Here is a 15634-nt window from a genome sequence, read left to right on the forward strand (position 1 = left end):
CAGAAACAAAAAAAAGAATCAATCTTTAATTCTGCTAAGTGCTGGGATAGCTGAACTTGCATGATGACTGAGAAACATCATTAATAAAGACTCGTTATGCTAACAAATGATGAATGGCCAGCCGGCAATCTAAACATCCTATGGCTCCCCCCCCCCGCCCCACACCCATTGCTGATCCAAGGACTCGCCCTGAGTCGCTTTGGCTAACCTTCCGCTCAACAGATGGGAATCATTAAATAGGCTTGTCCTAATGGCATACTAAATAGATCCCATGAGCCCCTGTGCAACTGCCCAGCATACATTCCTCTATGGCCCCTTTTTTAATGGCTCATGCGATTTCAGGCCCAGCTCGCTGGATGCAGCCCCTTTACTTTGCTCTGATTCTGCTTGTGTGGGTGCACCAGGGTGGGCTGCATATGGGGGTACTTCATTGCAGGCAGGCAGGATTCGGCCAGGCAGCTGGGCAGTATATCACAGCAGAGTTCCACTTCTATCTGTGGTGTAGTGCTTCTCATGACGCGCCCCGATGCATCGTAAAAAAATATTAATTCACTTAAGTGCTTTGAGATGCGGGGCCATTTGTGGTTATGGAAGTTTTACTGGACAGCTTGATGTTCCCCAGACAAAAGGCAAATTAATTGCCCTAATGGAGAAGCCTCCAGGAAAATGAATGGGAAGAGAGCAGCCCTAGCTAGGAAGGATGCAATAGGACAGCCGGAAGCTTCTAAACAGCCCTGCTTTAAACAACAAAAAATCCTTGGTCACTCACCAGGAATAATATTATCCTCGGATGTGCCTTTGTACCAAAACTAGACGATACCCATAATTTAGAGAGATACAGGTTAGCTAGGACTGACTATTAATGAGGTGGATTAAGATGCACAGTGAGCAGGACTCATTTATTTATTTGTTATCCCATTAAGGAATTCAGGATGGAATCAATCAGGGCTGCAGAATCTGTAGCTCTCCAGATGCTGAACTCACAACTCTCATCAACTCATGCCAGCATGGCTGTTACTGCGGAGTGAATGTTTTGGATATACACACACACACACACACACACACACAGACACACACACACATATATATATACACACACATATCTGTGTGTGTGTGTGTGTGTGTGTGTGTGTGTGTATATATATATATATATATGCTTTTGTAGATTTTCACGGGTACAGGAATGCAGGTTTTGGTGTCCTCGGGTGTCTTCCCGTGTAAAAGTTGGGGTGTCTAGGCGACGTTTCGACAAGGTCTCACTCGTCATCTTCAGGCTGGTGCTTTCGGCTTCTTGTTACTGGAACGAAGAACAAGAAGCCGAAAGCACCAGCCTGAAGATGACGAGTGAGACCTCGTCGAAACGTCGCCTAGACACCCCAACTTTTACACGGGAAGACACCCGAGGACACCAAAACCTGCATATATATATATATATATATATATATATATATATATATATATATAGCTGGCAGATGAAGAATTGGATGGCCATCCTGACTCTGCCCCAGACACACTGACCAGATGTTTGGAAGCTGTGGCTGGATGGTTACGTGGGAGCCGGTTGAAGCTAAATCCTTCGAAGACAGAGGTCCTGTGGCTGGGACGGGACGATATGGGATTGGGGTGGCAACTCCCATCTCTTGCGGGGGCGCAATTAGTGCCAGCACCATCCGTTAAGAGTTTGGGTGTAATCTTTGAAACCTCCCCTTCCATGGAGACGCAGATTGCAGCTATAACAAAGGCAGCATTTTTTCATCTCCGCCAAGCTAAGCAGTTGGCTCCTTACCTCCCTCGCCCTGACCTAACCACTGTGATCCACGCGACGGTCACCTCCAGACTGGATTATTATAACTCGCTCTACGTGGGGCTGCCCTTGAGACTGACCCAGAAACTCCAGCGGGTGCAGAATGCTGCAGCGAGACTCCTTACGGGGTCCTTGCTGTGAGATCACATTTACCCGGTGCTATACCAGCTGCACTGGCTCCCGGTGGAGTACAGAATCAGGTTTAAGGTGCTGGTTTTAACCTTTAAAGCCCTATATGGCCTAGGACCCTCGTACCTACGGGACCGCCTCTCCTGGTATGTCCCACAGAGAAACTTACGGTCTTCAAATAAAATCATCTTGGAGGTCCCGGACCACAGAGAGATTAGGCTGGCCTCAACTAGAGCCAGGGCTTTTTCGGCTGTGGCTCCGATCTGGTGGAACACTCTGTCACAAGAGACCAGGGCCCTGCGGGACTTGACATCTTTCCGCAGGGCCTGCAAGACAGAGCTGTTCCACCAGGCCTTTGGCCAGGGCACAGCCTGACCCCTCCTTTGGCAATCCTCACAGAACTCTAGCCCAATGGTTGCCAGTGGTTTGCTTTGAATTAATTTTATAATAAATGATTTTAGAGTGTTGTTTGTGCTGTACTTTTGTACTGTTTTACTGTTGTTAGCCGCCCTGAGCCCAGCTTCGGCTGGGGAGGGCGGGATATAAATAAAATTTATTATTTATTATTATTATTCTCCTTTTTTCTCCCTTTCCTCTTTTCCCTTTTCCCTTCCTCTCTTTTTCTTCTTTCCTTTCCTTTTTTGGCTTGTGTTTCTGTTTAGATAAGTTTATCTTTGGTATTCTAAAAAGATACTGAGCCTTTGATATTAACTTTCGTATATCATTTCCCCCCAAGCTTTAATAAAATCTAATTTTGGGGGGGAGTCAGCATAGCCAAATGTCAAGGGCCAATGGAAGCTGAAGACCCAGAGCGCTAGGAAATTGCTCAATCTTCCCCATTTCCATTTTATCTTCTTTAGGCTGAGAGGTAGTGACTGAGCAAAGGTTAACATGGCAAAGTAGAGACTTGAACCTGGTCTCCCCAGTTCTAGCCTGAGGAAGGAATTCAAGGTAGTGCTATGACAATCCCTCTGTTAGTGTGTGCTTTTCAGCTTGGCAGATCAAACAACCCCCTTCTCCTACACGTGGCATGCTGGCCTGGAGAGTTTCCCTGGGGGTTTCCCCTCCTGAGCCAGGAAAGGGGGGGGAGCCCCATTACAATAGTAGAAGTCCTTGTGTGGGCATCTGCTAACGAGACTAGTTAACTGAATCCTATCCTGCTATCCCACCCTTGTGAGATTCATGTGCAACACAGAAGAGGAAAACCTGTCAAACCACAGGGCAGTTCTACTAAGGAGAGCATCACTAGACTGCAATTCCTGCTGTCAACAAGAGTTACCACACAGGCTGTTTCAAAGACCTCCTGGGCTTCTCCACTCCCCTCATTCTTAGTTCATGTAGCCTATAATTTCCATAAGCCATGCAATTTCCATCTCCATGTTTACTCACAACCACCCTCCAGCATGGGGCCTGGACGCAGAGGAGAGCTAAAGCTTTGTAGCCGCTGCAATGCAGAACTGTCTGTTATGCAATCACTGCTTGGGCCTCCCACCCAAGGAAACATCATCGGGCAGCTCCCACGGGGAAAGAGCAATTTTGTCATATTCTGGACCATTGACCTTCAGCAAACTATTTGCTGAAGCAACAGAGTATGTATGAATTCAGTCGAGCAAAACCCGAAGATAAACAAATGCACAGAGTTGGCCAGACTCACAAGAGAGCTGCACCATACTGGAGTGTTTCAGAGCAGTATCACTGGAATATGGAAAATCCAGTTTGTATGCTGGCAGGTTCTATAGAAATGATACATAATGGCAACTGAAACAAGTTTTAGGTGGGCTGGCTGGAAGCCACCTGTGTATAACTCTGCCATGGGACTTTATTTGTGTTGTTTATGCATTCTAATACTGTGACACCAGATGGCACTGTGGAGTTCCGTTTTTGCCAACCTGATTTCTCATACGTGATTTCTCATGTGTCTTGATCTAGCTGCATTCTTCCTTGCTTTGTATGACTCAATATTTTTTTTAAAAAGAAAGCAAAACAGCAGAGTTTCTAGGACTTTTGATTAAAAACGCTTAGAAAAGTGAAAGCAGATGCAGTTCTGAAGCATCAGGAATGCTGTTGTGTACTTCTGTTAGCCACACTCTAAGCAATCTGCTATAACAAACTTCCAGGAAACTTTAAGGACAAAATCACTGAGATCCAGACGCAGCAGGATGCCATGGTACAATGGAGGTGTGTCTACCGCACTGATGTTCCCCCTTGACCCCTGTCCATCTAGGTTTCTTTTGAACTAGCTGAAGGGAATTGGCTGGGTGGGTTCAGGGGGCAATTAAGACGCTCAAACTCAGGATGAAAGGGAGAAATGTGCTAAGAGGAAGGCACAGTTGGCATACCCTCACTGTGATCAACTCCCGCCCAGAAACCTGTGTCCCCACTGTGGAAGGATGTGTCACTTATGGACTCACTGTGAAAACTGTGTTTATGGAAGACAATCTTACTCGGCTACGAGCGATCGCCAAAGAAGAATGCTTCATTGGAGGAGGGGAAGGTACCATCTGCCTTGAAGGAAGTGGTAAATAAGGTAGGAAGAATGTGGCAATAAGTCTAAGCCGTAAAACGCATGGGATATTGCCATAGGTAGGACAGGAATTTACTCCAAGCCAATAGGTGGACTGCTTCTGAGATAGGCTGTGCTGGTTCACTGAAATGGCAAGGGGAGCTGTTGGGGACTGCAATGGAATTGGCCAGTGCAGCTACAATTTTATTTAAAATAAAATTTAAAAACAACATAGTGGTCCATCTGAGGATGAGAGGCCGGCATGGGATGATCACTTCCAGCTCGTCTCTGGCTGCAGGGCTGAGGCTGCATAAACCAACCACCAGATTTATTTTCTTCGAAGTAATTTCCATTAGTCCTCCCCCACTCCGTAAGTAATCTTCTTGAGCCTTTCACTCTCCTGACATAAAAGTATTTGCACATCTCAGTGGCCAATAGCAAGGGACTGTACCCTTGCACAAATAATATAATGCAAATTTAGAAGAAGAAGAACTGTATTTAGTTTAGTGGAAATTATATCCTGTTTAGAAAAGTGACCCTGTTCAGAAAGGAACTGAGCCATCACGCTGGGCATCTTGCTGAACAAACATACCATTAAACCTTGCTCAACTGCTATCTGAGTCTCATTTTTTAAATTGTGCTATTTCTGTTGCTATTCCTTGGGCTTTGTGGGCAGAGTGTGAGAGACATGGCTTTGAGCAATCTTCCCAGACAGAGAGCTAGACCATTCTGCCATGAGGGGGCCTAGAGGGGCATGTCTGGAGGAGAGCGGATCAGTGCAGAAGACCCAGAGCCCAAATACCAGTAGCAAAATAGATGAAAAAGTTATGCAACTATATAAAGCGTTAACAAAATGCATTTTAAATTTATAAATATTAAACATTAAGTTTAGTCTATACCCTGACAGTTATCCTTATGCCTTGCACTCCTTAGCATAGAAATAATGCAAGGCAGCTTCTTACTGTGTCATTGGGAAAAATGTGGCCTCCACATTTTTCATTAATCTCGACAAGTAAGAGGAACAGAAGCTTATTTTTACCTTTAATGAAAGCTGAAATTTCAGGGAAGGGGCATGGAATGATCCTGCAAACCCTCCTCCTGACCTTTCAGCTTCAAGTGTTTCCGGCCTGGTAGAAGCTGTTCATAGAATAATTAGAGGTGGATCATAAAAATCAGCTGCGTACTGAGTCACTGGCAGCTACAATTCCTTCCAAGCATGCATGTTATCAAACCTACTGCTTGCTTGTCTTGTGACAGAGGCATAGCGGTGGGCGGACTATCACATTTCTGTAGGCTGGCAATGCATTTGCAAGCTGAAAAAAGTATTACTTGGGCAAAACGGTGCAGAACTCAAAAGACACAAAATATGATGCTAACTATATAGCTTTAATCCAGGGACAGGAAACATGTGGCCCCTCCAGATGCTGTGGGACTCCAACCCCCATCAGTCCTAGCCAGCATGGCCAATGGCAAGGGGGAATGTATATAATATAGCTCAAAACCTAAGAGGACCACAGGCTCCCCATCCCTGTTCTCACGTTTTATCCCTGGGGGGAAAGCTTCCTTATCATCTACTGTTGGCCAACACTAACCAGTCCACCAGGTCTCTTACAGGCTCACTAATAAAAGGCTTTTCTTTTTACCTCCTCTACGATGTAATCAGAGAACTTTCTTGCAAGTGTCCCTCCCTGATTCATTTCAGAAAGAAACGAAGCCTACATTCCTATGCACACCCAATAAAAAGGCTTAACATCTGTATAATACATTCCAGTCTTCAAGCTCTCTTCACATGCACTATAGCTGTAATCTGTAGCCTGTAGTACTACTATATCTAGCTGTAATCCTCACAACATCTCTGTAAGGGTTGCAGATGGAGGGAGCATGGAACTGAGGCTGAGAGAAAACAAATTTCCCCTAGTGAGTTCATGGCAGGGACAAGATTTGAACTGGGAGAAATTTCCTGATTCTTAGCTCAGTCTCTATGTGGCAAGTCCTATGAAAATCTGTGGGGTTTACTTTCGAGAAAACATATGCCGGATTGAGCTGCACATTTCATTCAGCAAACCTGCCAAGACACAAACATCTCACCAAAGAACAGATCCTTAGAACAACACTGTAGGTATAAATCTGTAGAATACTCTCTGTGCCATTTCTATAAAAGGGTGCTTTCCCCGGTGACAGGGCGATAAATCATGCAAAAACCACAATGAGGGAAAGGGAATGCAGGAAAAGGCTGGGCCTCATAACGAAACAAACACCCCAGGCAAACCATCTCATTTACTCGTTTAGTGGACCTTCTTAGAACGAAACACAGGACCAAAATTGCAACCACTTTCTTACAGTCATTAGCAGGCTGCGTAAGGGGGAAAGACCTATTAAACCTGCATTGACCCAAAGAGGGGAATGCATCTAAGCTGTGCCCATAGATGCCAGAGATAGTGCAAGACCAAGCAACTCATCAGGAGTGACACTCCATTTTAGTTAGCAGGAGTTTGGCTTACCAAGTCTGATGTATGAAATGCAAACATAACATCCTTGCAGTCAGGCAGCAGACAAAGGACACGTTTTAGAAAGGCAATTTCCAGTTTGAAGTAGTAAGAAGATAGCTCAGTTGGTAGAACATGAGACTCTTAATTTCTGGTCGTGGGTTCGAGCCCCCCGTTGGGCGAAAGATTCCTGCATGGTGGGGGGTGGACTAGATGGCCCTGGTGGTCCCTTCCAACTTGACAGTTCTATAATTCTATGAATTCAATGTCAGCGTCCAAAAGCCCCAATAGCATTCCTGGTGGGACACCAATGGAGCCTTGGTATCACAAAATAAGGTGTACTCATTTCCTTTTTGCTACAGACAATAATGCTAATTAAAACCAGCTGGGAAGAGGGGAAGCTGAGACGCTGCATACCCCAAATCGGTTCAAGTACTCAGGCAGCCGTGACATCTCTGCTTCTTCCGATTGTGCTTCCTTCGGTGTTTCTTCTGAGTCCTTGGTGTCCTCCGGGGAAACTTCTGTCACAGGGACGGGCTGCAAAGTGGCTGCCAGGACATCAATCTTTGCAACAGAAATGAGAAAAAGATAAGTGCTGTTTAGAAAAACTGAAGGGCATCACTGTTGCCGAAATTACAGGGATGGTCAATATACTGCTCCTGTGGGCCTTTTTATGCAGCTTCTGGATTCTTGTTAAAATTCCTGAGAATACCACCTATTAGTTTAAACAAGGAGGGGCATTTCTAACCTTTATGGATCAAATTTGATCACACAAGAGCAACAGTGCTAGAGGGTCATAAACAGAAGTCCAAGCAGACAATACTCTAATTCACTGTTTTTTTTTTCAAATTCAAGACTTTCCTATCCTATTAAGGCTGCACATTTTTTTCTCCAGGTCCTACTGCAGAAAAATTGCTCAGGGTCTCTGAGAAGGAATGCATAAACTTGAAAACCATAAAGGCACAAACAAAAAACCTAATTTGATAGCTTCAGCAGGGAATTATTTTACCATTGCTATGAAATGAAAGCCTGGGACATTAAAGGCGAGTCTTGTTTTTCTTTTGAAGTGCCTGCACGGTGGCCAAAGTTAGTGAGAGAAGCTATATGATTAAGCCCAGCCTTTCTGAAATTACTATTGATTTTATGATTGGCTCCGGACAGGTCACATAGGCTCTTACTGATATTCCACAATTATTACATATATATTGGAAGAGATTATTGTACACTTATATAAAGCTAGCTGGCATCTCAATTCCTGTTTTGCTGAAATGCATAATGAGCTCATTGTATTCATTTGATTTTCAGTGGATTCATCTATCAGCTCCCTCTCTTTGATAATGGACAGGAGAGAAAGGCAGGCCTGGGTGGGATGGGGGTGAGCTGACTCTGAAATGGAAGCCACCTGGGGGGCAGGGCAAAAGGCAGAAATGTAGAAGAACAGGAAGCTTGCAAGGCACTAGTAGCTCCTGTTCCCTTGGTGTCAATGCCACATCCAAGGTCACTCAATGAGGCCATATGAGGAGTACTGTGGATGTGGTTCTCCAGGACTCTCCTGGGCCATGCCAAGTCCATACTCGTCTCCAGCCCTTCTGCACTCCCTCCAGTGGTTTCGCTTGGCTGGAATGTGCCCTTGATCTGCGACAATGCCTCTTGCTTGCCTGGGTTTGTGTGTGTACATGGCTGGCATGTTTCCTACTGCACAAAGATAAGAATTGCATGCCTGTCTCTGCTCACTCTTGCCTCTGGCTTTGATCATCACTGGCATGCAGGATGCCCAAAAAGCAACGCGGCCCTGACTGAAAGAGGTTCCCCACCCATGCATGCCAACAGGAGAAATGATTATTTCATACAACTCTAGAGAAGTTGGAAGGGGAAATCTTTCTCTATTAACTTTACTCTCCCTGCTGAAATATGAGAGGCCCCATCAGCATGGGCATTCCACGGGCTCCTAAAGAGAAACCTCTTTAGACAAGCATTCCCCTGATGCCCTGATTTGAACGTCCTGCTTTATTTGCTGTTTTAACTCTTTCAGCAGGGTTGTTTTACTGTACATTTCAACAATGGCTGTTTATTTTAATGTTCTGAATTGTTTTATGGGTGAGTTTGTATGTTTAGGTTGTTTTTTTTAAAATTTGTAAACTGCTTAGCAGAAGTATAAATAAATAATCTATACTGTTTTTTGACTTGAGTCCAGAATACACCATTTATTCTCCCCACTACATGAGGAGCAGAGGGTGAAAAGGAAAACTCTGCCAGGCACTTTGCCTCTTTGGCACCCTCCAAGTCAGAAGCAGAAACAAGAAGCCGAAAAGCGAAAAGTTGCCCTTTCTAAGTGTGTACCTCTAGTCTTTTGGAAAGGAGGTTCCTCCTCAAGGTGAAGAAAAATGCCACTGAATGCAATCAGTTCAACAGAAATTTGAGCAACGTAAAACATCAGGGCAAACAGCAGTAGCCACTAGGCTGCTGGTCTCCTTTGAAAACCCATAGGATCTCTTCTCAAAAATGCACAAGGCCCTGCTTTGTAAAACAACAGTTCTCCACTTACAGCTTCCTTGCAGAGCTTTGTATCATCAGGAAGCAACGTCACTTTCTCCATCACTTGCAAGGCTCTGTTCAGGTACCCGGGGGTCCACATGAGCGGCATTTTGTGGTACACAGCTCGTAGCCCCTTGTGCAGCTCCACTTTTCCTGTTATTATTAAAACAGACACTGTGAGTGTTACTGCATTATTTAAAGTAGAAAGCACCGTTAAAATTGGAAGCAGCTTTCCCGTACTCAAAGTAGACGAGATGCTAAACACATCACTGTGAATCACGTCAGTGTCTTTACTTGGACAGCACATCCAGAGCACCTTGGTTTTCACTGGGGCTACAGCATGTTGGAAGAGAAAACTTAAATTATTTTCTCCCCTGCTGGGGTCCTGATGAAAATCTCCACTTGTTTGCTATTAACACAGCACCAAGGGAAGAGTCTTGTCAGGACAATGGTGTGGGAGGAAAGAGTTAAACCTCTGCTTTCATTCCCACCTCAGACATAGTCATTGTTTGTACCTGGAAAATGAGTAGAAGTCAGTCAAAAAAGCAACAATGGGGTCTTCCTGTCTCTTTCTTGCCACAATATCCCCCCCAAACACACAACAAAACCCCCTCCTGAGGGTCAGGTAGACCTCAAGAACTACCTCACATGGAGGCTTCAGCTAGAGGAGTGGGAATCCTTAGTCTCCTTCTCTGCTTGATCATATCTGTAAGTTTCCTGAACTTGGAAAGAGCCAAACAATGTTCAAAATATTCACACTAGTTGTATGGTGAGGGGAGTTGGAGGGTAGTGTTAACTTGCACATGACATATTAGCGTCCTTTATTACCTAGAGACAATATTTGGTTTCCTTAATTATTGTATACTCATAGCACCAAGAGCCGCAAGACATATTACTGTTTTGCCAAGCGCAGGAAGTTACACAGATGTCTTCAGGCAAATACCGTATTTTTTGCTCGATAACACGCACCTGACCATAACACACACATAGTTTTTAGAGGAGGAAAACAAGGAAAAAAATTCTGAATGAAACAGTGGATGTATCGTTTTTGTGCTTCATGCTGTGGCCACAGACATGTGATTTGACGGTGAGTTTGGGGTAGCCCAATGCAAAAATCCTGAGAATCCATGTGGATCTGTGCTTTGTAACCACGTTTTTGCACCATTGCAGCCCCAGGCAACAGTGGGTGCGTGATTTTTTTGGTGCAGGCTGTAGCCATGGACATGCTATGTGATCTGATGGTGTGATCTGATGGTGAATTTGGGGTGACCCAATGCAAAGATCCTGAGGATCCATGTGGATCCATGCTTTGTAACCACGTTTTAAGTGGGGAGGGAAGGAAAAACATAGAAAGGACAAGGAGCACCGAGAGGGGTGTGCAGAGAAGCAGCTGGCTAAGAATGCAGGAGAGGGGTTTTACCAGTGGGAGGAAAGGAAGGCAAAAGTACCTTTTCTGCGTAACACTTCAAGTAATCCTAAACTACGCATGGATTAAAACCTGAGCAATGGCTAACCTAAGATTATTTATTAGCAGGATCCACCCCTTGCTGTTGTCTTTCTGGTGAAACCCAATAATTGATGTTAAACATTTCAGATGTGGCCTTGATTCTCTTACTGGAGTTTCTATCACCTTTAACTGTCTACGTTAATCACAAAGGTACATCTAACAATGAAAACCACTGTGACACACCTTCATCTCTCTTCCCCAAACAGGGAAGCCACAGAGAAGCACGGGAATGTGTGCGCAAACAAACACTCATTGGGCGATGGCTAAATATAAACTGCTAAGGTGCTCCAGGCCAGTCTATGCCCACAGACATCTTTCACTCTTTGCAGAGGTCTAGTCCATTAGAACTGGCAAGACTGCAGAATATGTGACATAGCAGAAAATAGCTTTTGATCTTCTGAATCTCAATGTCAGCGGAGTCACTAGCACACAACAGTAAAATGATTTGCTAAGTGCAACGGCTTCCCATATTATTTGGGCTATATTTAAATATACATACATACATACGTCTGCAGTAACCAAAGAGGGGAGGAATGCATTTATGTGTCAATAGCTCAAGCGAAAAGCAAACCAATTTGCCAATTTGTTCTGCCAATTTGCAGCAGTTTTCATCTTGGTTCCTACTGCAGATGCAGTTTTGTCTTAAAGTCAGGTAAAATCAGAATCAGCGCCCTCCTCCTGACCTGCCACAGGCATTATTATCATTGTTAACAAGCTGTGAAACTTAGAGAGAGAGCAACTATCCAACTTTTTTTTTGACTAAAACTGTATTGCACCTAAGGGTAAACATGCCATTAACAGCTAGGAATGGAGAAGAGCAAAACTTTCATGGACTTTTAACCTTGTATGAAATAAAATCATAATATAACGTAAGAAGGGTGTTGAAACAGGGGACTTCAGACACTGTAGCCTCAGAATTAACCCCCCCCCCAAAGGTGCGGAATCTCAGTGGGTTTATGGAATCATGTGGAGAGACAGATTGAAGAGTTGCTCTTGAGTTGACACCCCTCCCTTCCAGGACAATATATATAGCTTCTTATATCTGCTATTGGTATTCTGGTGATTAGGAAACTTAGGAAACTTTATTTTATTCTTTATTTTAGGGATAGAAAAAGTTTTTAAAGGTGTGAATTCAAAATGCACCACCACCTGAAAAATCTGCTCCCATTCTGAGCTGGGTCCTGCCTCCTTCAAGCTTGGCCCAACTCAAAATAAATGCCACACCAAACCTCTGCTGGTGCTCTGCTCTCCCACCCTTCTTAAGGAATAAAGGTTCTTAGTCTGATACAAAAGAAATCCCACAAGGACTCATCTTAGATGCAAATGATGCCTAGAGCTTCATCTACTGCCAGGGATCATGGTGCTTGTAGTTTGAAAACTGCAAAAGGAAGGACTTCTTCACAGCACAACTGGGAGTCACAATATGTAGCAATGGCCACCAACTTGGAGGTCTTTAAAAGGGGATTAGATAAATTAATAGAGGATACAGCTATCAAGGACTACTATTTTTTATTGGCGTTCTATATCGTCCCACGCCCGTAAATCACAGGGCAGTTCACAGCATAAAATCACAATACAGTGGTACCTCAGGTTACATACGCTTCAGGTTACATACGCTTCAGGTTACAGACTCCGCTAACCCAGAAATAGTACCTCGGGTTAAGAACTTTGCTTCAGGATGAGAACAGAAATTGTGCTCCGGTGGCACGGCGTGGAAGCAGGGGAGGCCCCATTAGCTAAAGCGGTGCTTCAGGTTAAGAACAATTTCAGGTTAAGAACAGACCTCTAGAACGAATTAAGTACTTAACCCAAGGTACCACTGTATAAAAAACAAAAAATACATAATAGAAACAAAAACAGACAACCCAACTAGTCCTAGTTAAGGACTCAAGTACTTAAACTTTGCAGGGCTCAGCCAACTTTTTCAGCAGGGTGCCGGTTCACTGTCCCTCAGACCTTGTGAGGGGGCTGGACTATATTTTGAAAAAAAATAATGAACAAATTCCTATGCCCCACAAATAACCCAGAGATGCATTTTAAATAAAAGGACACATTCTGCTCATGTAAAAACACACTGATTCCTGGACCGTCCACGGGCCGGATTTAGAAGGTGATTGGGCCGGATCTGGCCCCCGGGCCTTAGTTTGACTACCCATGACTTAAAGAATAATTACATAAACACCCACCCACCCACACTCCGTACCAGGTGGCCTTGCTCATGGTTCCCTCAACGGACGTGGTCTATGGGGCTGCTACACATGGCAGGGCCTTCTCAGTAGTGGCGCCCGCCCTGTGGAATGCCCTCCCATCAGATGTCAAGGAAATAAGCAGCTATCCTATTTTTAAAAGACATCTGAAGGCAGCCCTGTTCAGGGAAGTTTTTAATATTTAATGCTGTACTGTTTTTAACACTCGATTGGGAGCCGCCCAGAGTGGCTGGGGAAACTCAGCCAAATGGGTGGGGTATAAATAATAAATTGTTGTTGTTCAAGTAACAACTTAAAACACATTTATTTCATCGGGCCTCTGGACAAAATCAGAATTACACTGCCATATCACTGTCTGTTAATACTATATCCGATGTTTTATTTTACTGTTACGTTTAACTGTGCATTTTTATGATGACTATTTTTAGCAACCTCTGAGCTGAGCATGAGGAATAAATAAGCGACCTTTGGTCTCAGAGGCATCAGTGTATCTATGAATATCAGTTTATAGGGAGCACCCAAAAGGGGAGTGATGCTCAGGTCCTGCTTGTGGGCTTTTCATAGGCATCTTTTTGGCTGCTGTGGGAGGCAAGATGCTGGACTAGTCTTTCCTTATGTTCTTACTAGCTGCATACCCAGTAGAAAATGACACCCTGAACATCACTTGCAGTAGCCTTTTAGGCCCTGTTACTCTTTTTCCAAGGTAGGTATTCCCGCTCGTCCCCCAGCTTCGGGATAATGGGTGGGAGTAGAGAGAGAGAGAACTTGGCAGGAAGCAGGGTTCATACATACAAAGCTCAGTTGGCAGAGCATAAGACCCTTAATCTCAGTGCTGTGAGTTCAAGCAACACGTTGGGCAGAAGATTCCCACATTCCAGGGGGTTGGACTAGACGGTCCCCATCGTGGTCCCTTCCAACTCTACAATTCTATGATTCAGCCAACTGGGATTTTCATGCATTCAGCAGGAATTTAAAGCAGCAGCAACAACATCCAGTTGATTTTTGAACCTCACACATCTATGATTTATTTGGACTGCATGCCAAAACACAAAACTTGATTTAGTTCTAATTCTGCAACCCGTCAAAAGGCTAGACAGTGGTACCGCGGGTTACATACGCTTCAGGTTACAGACTCCGCTAACCCAGAAATAGTACCTTGGGTTAAGAACTTTGCTTCAGGATGAGAACAGAAATCGCACAGTGGCAGTGGGAGGCCCCATTAGCTAAAGTGGTGCTTCAAGTTAAGAACAGTTTCAGGTTAAGTACGGACCTCCAGAACCAATTAAGTTCTTAGCCTGAGGTACCACTGTATTAGAATTTAAATCGAAGAATCTCACTAATCCAGCTACTTCTAATCAACCAATAAAGCGGCATGTTAAAGTGCTTGCAATGAAACACTATATAACTTACCGAGAAGTGCTAAGCCATACAGCTGGGAACTGAATCCCACCGTGTTGGTCTGCTTCAGGCCTGCCAAGAAGAGGGACGCTCCGAGATTCCTCTCTTCCTCCCACTGAAAATAGCAAACATTGCTGTTACATTCGCTGTCACATTTGGTGCTAGGTTTTCACCACCATGCAAAATATATTCTCTGATACACGCTGGCCCACGTTGACTCTTCTGTAATGGAAGCTGCTAGTCAGATGAATGGAGCACATACCCCTTCATGTATCTTACCATCTGAGCCACAGCTTACCATAAGTTCTGATTTGGTTGTCAAATACTTGTACATCACGTAGAGTGAGAGAAGTTGTGTAGAAACTTTGTCAAAACTTTCCTGTATCATTATCTCAGTGACCACAGCCATCGCATCTAACAATAAACAAAACATTTAAAAATTAAAGGAGTGGTTTGCCAAGACTCTTCTTCCCACAGTAGTTTCCAAAGACATGAGTGTGCTTTCCTCTTTTACACCGGAATCTTGATGTGCAAAAAAAATGCAGCACCAGAAGAAGAACACATTTGCCTTTTGCAGAACCAGGAGGCACATAAGGAAAACATCTGGAAGCAGTCACAAAGCTGGTGTATCTTATCTATGCAACTGTTCCGCTCTGTGCCAGGAGACCTTCCTCAAAATTAAAATGGGAGTGAGAGAGGATAAGAGTCATGGTACGCAAGTGGGAGGCAAGACCATAGTACTTTACACATAATGACTTTAAACTCACAAACACCCTAATCAAAGAATACTTCATGGACTGTGTCAACAAAGCTAACTCCAAAATGAATTCAGGGGCTATCAGCTTAAGGCAAGGTCTCTTGACAACAAGCCCTAAGTTTGCTGGAGGGCACAGCATCTCGATACGAGCAACAATGCACAAATTCTTGGAATTATTTCCTGAGTAGTTTTAGAAGTGCTTAAGGAAAGGATGGCACTTTCCACTAAAAAACTTTGGAAAATAATGTTGATACAAAGGAACTCTCGGTCAACCCTCGTTGAATTGCACTGGGTGATTTGATTACATT

General features: G+C 44.2%; 1 protein-coding gene across 1 annotated transcript in view; it reads right to left on the reverse strand.

Annotated features, from left to right (window-relative positions):
• MRPS27 (mitochondrial ribosomal protein S27) overlaps positions 1 to 15634 on the reverse strand; it is a 52935-nt gene that overhangs the window by 790 nt on the left and 36511 nt on the right. The window contains exons 7-10 of the mRNA XM_081929440.1: positions 14868 to 14983; positions 14582 to 14684; positions 9468 to 9610; positions 7340 to 7486 (exon numbers count right to left, since the gene is read on the reverse strand). Of these exons, the coding sequence (XP_081785566.1) occupies positions 7340 to 7486; positions 9468 to 9610; positions 14582 to 14684; positions 14868 to 14983 (509 nt within the window). The remainder of the gene's footprint in view (positions 1 to 7339; positions 7487 to 9467; positions 9611 to 14581; positions 14685 to 14867; positions 14984 to 15634) is intronic.

This window comes from Podarcis melisellensis (genome assembly GCF_964234715.1).
Source record: "Podarcis melisellensis genome assembly, chromosome: 11".
Classification (NCBI taxonomy): domain Eukaryota; kingdom Metazoa; phylum Chordata; class Lepidosauria; order Squamata; family Lacertidae; genus Podarcis; species Podarcis melisellensis.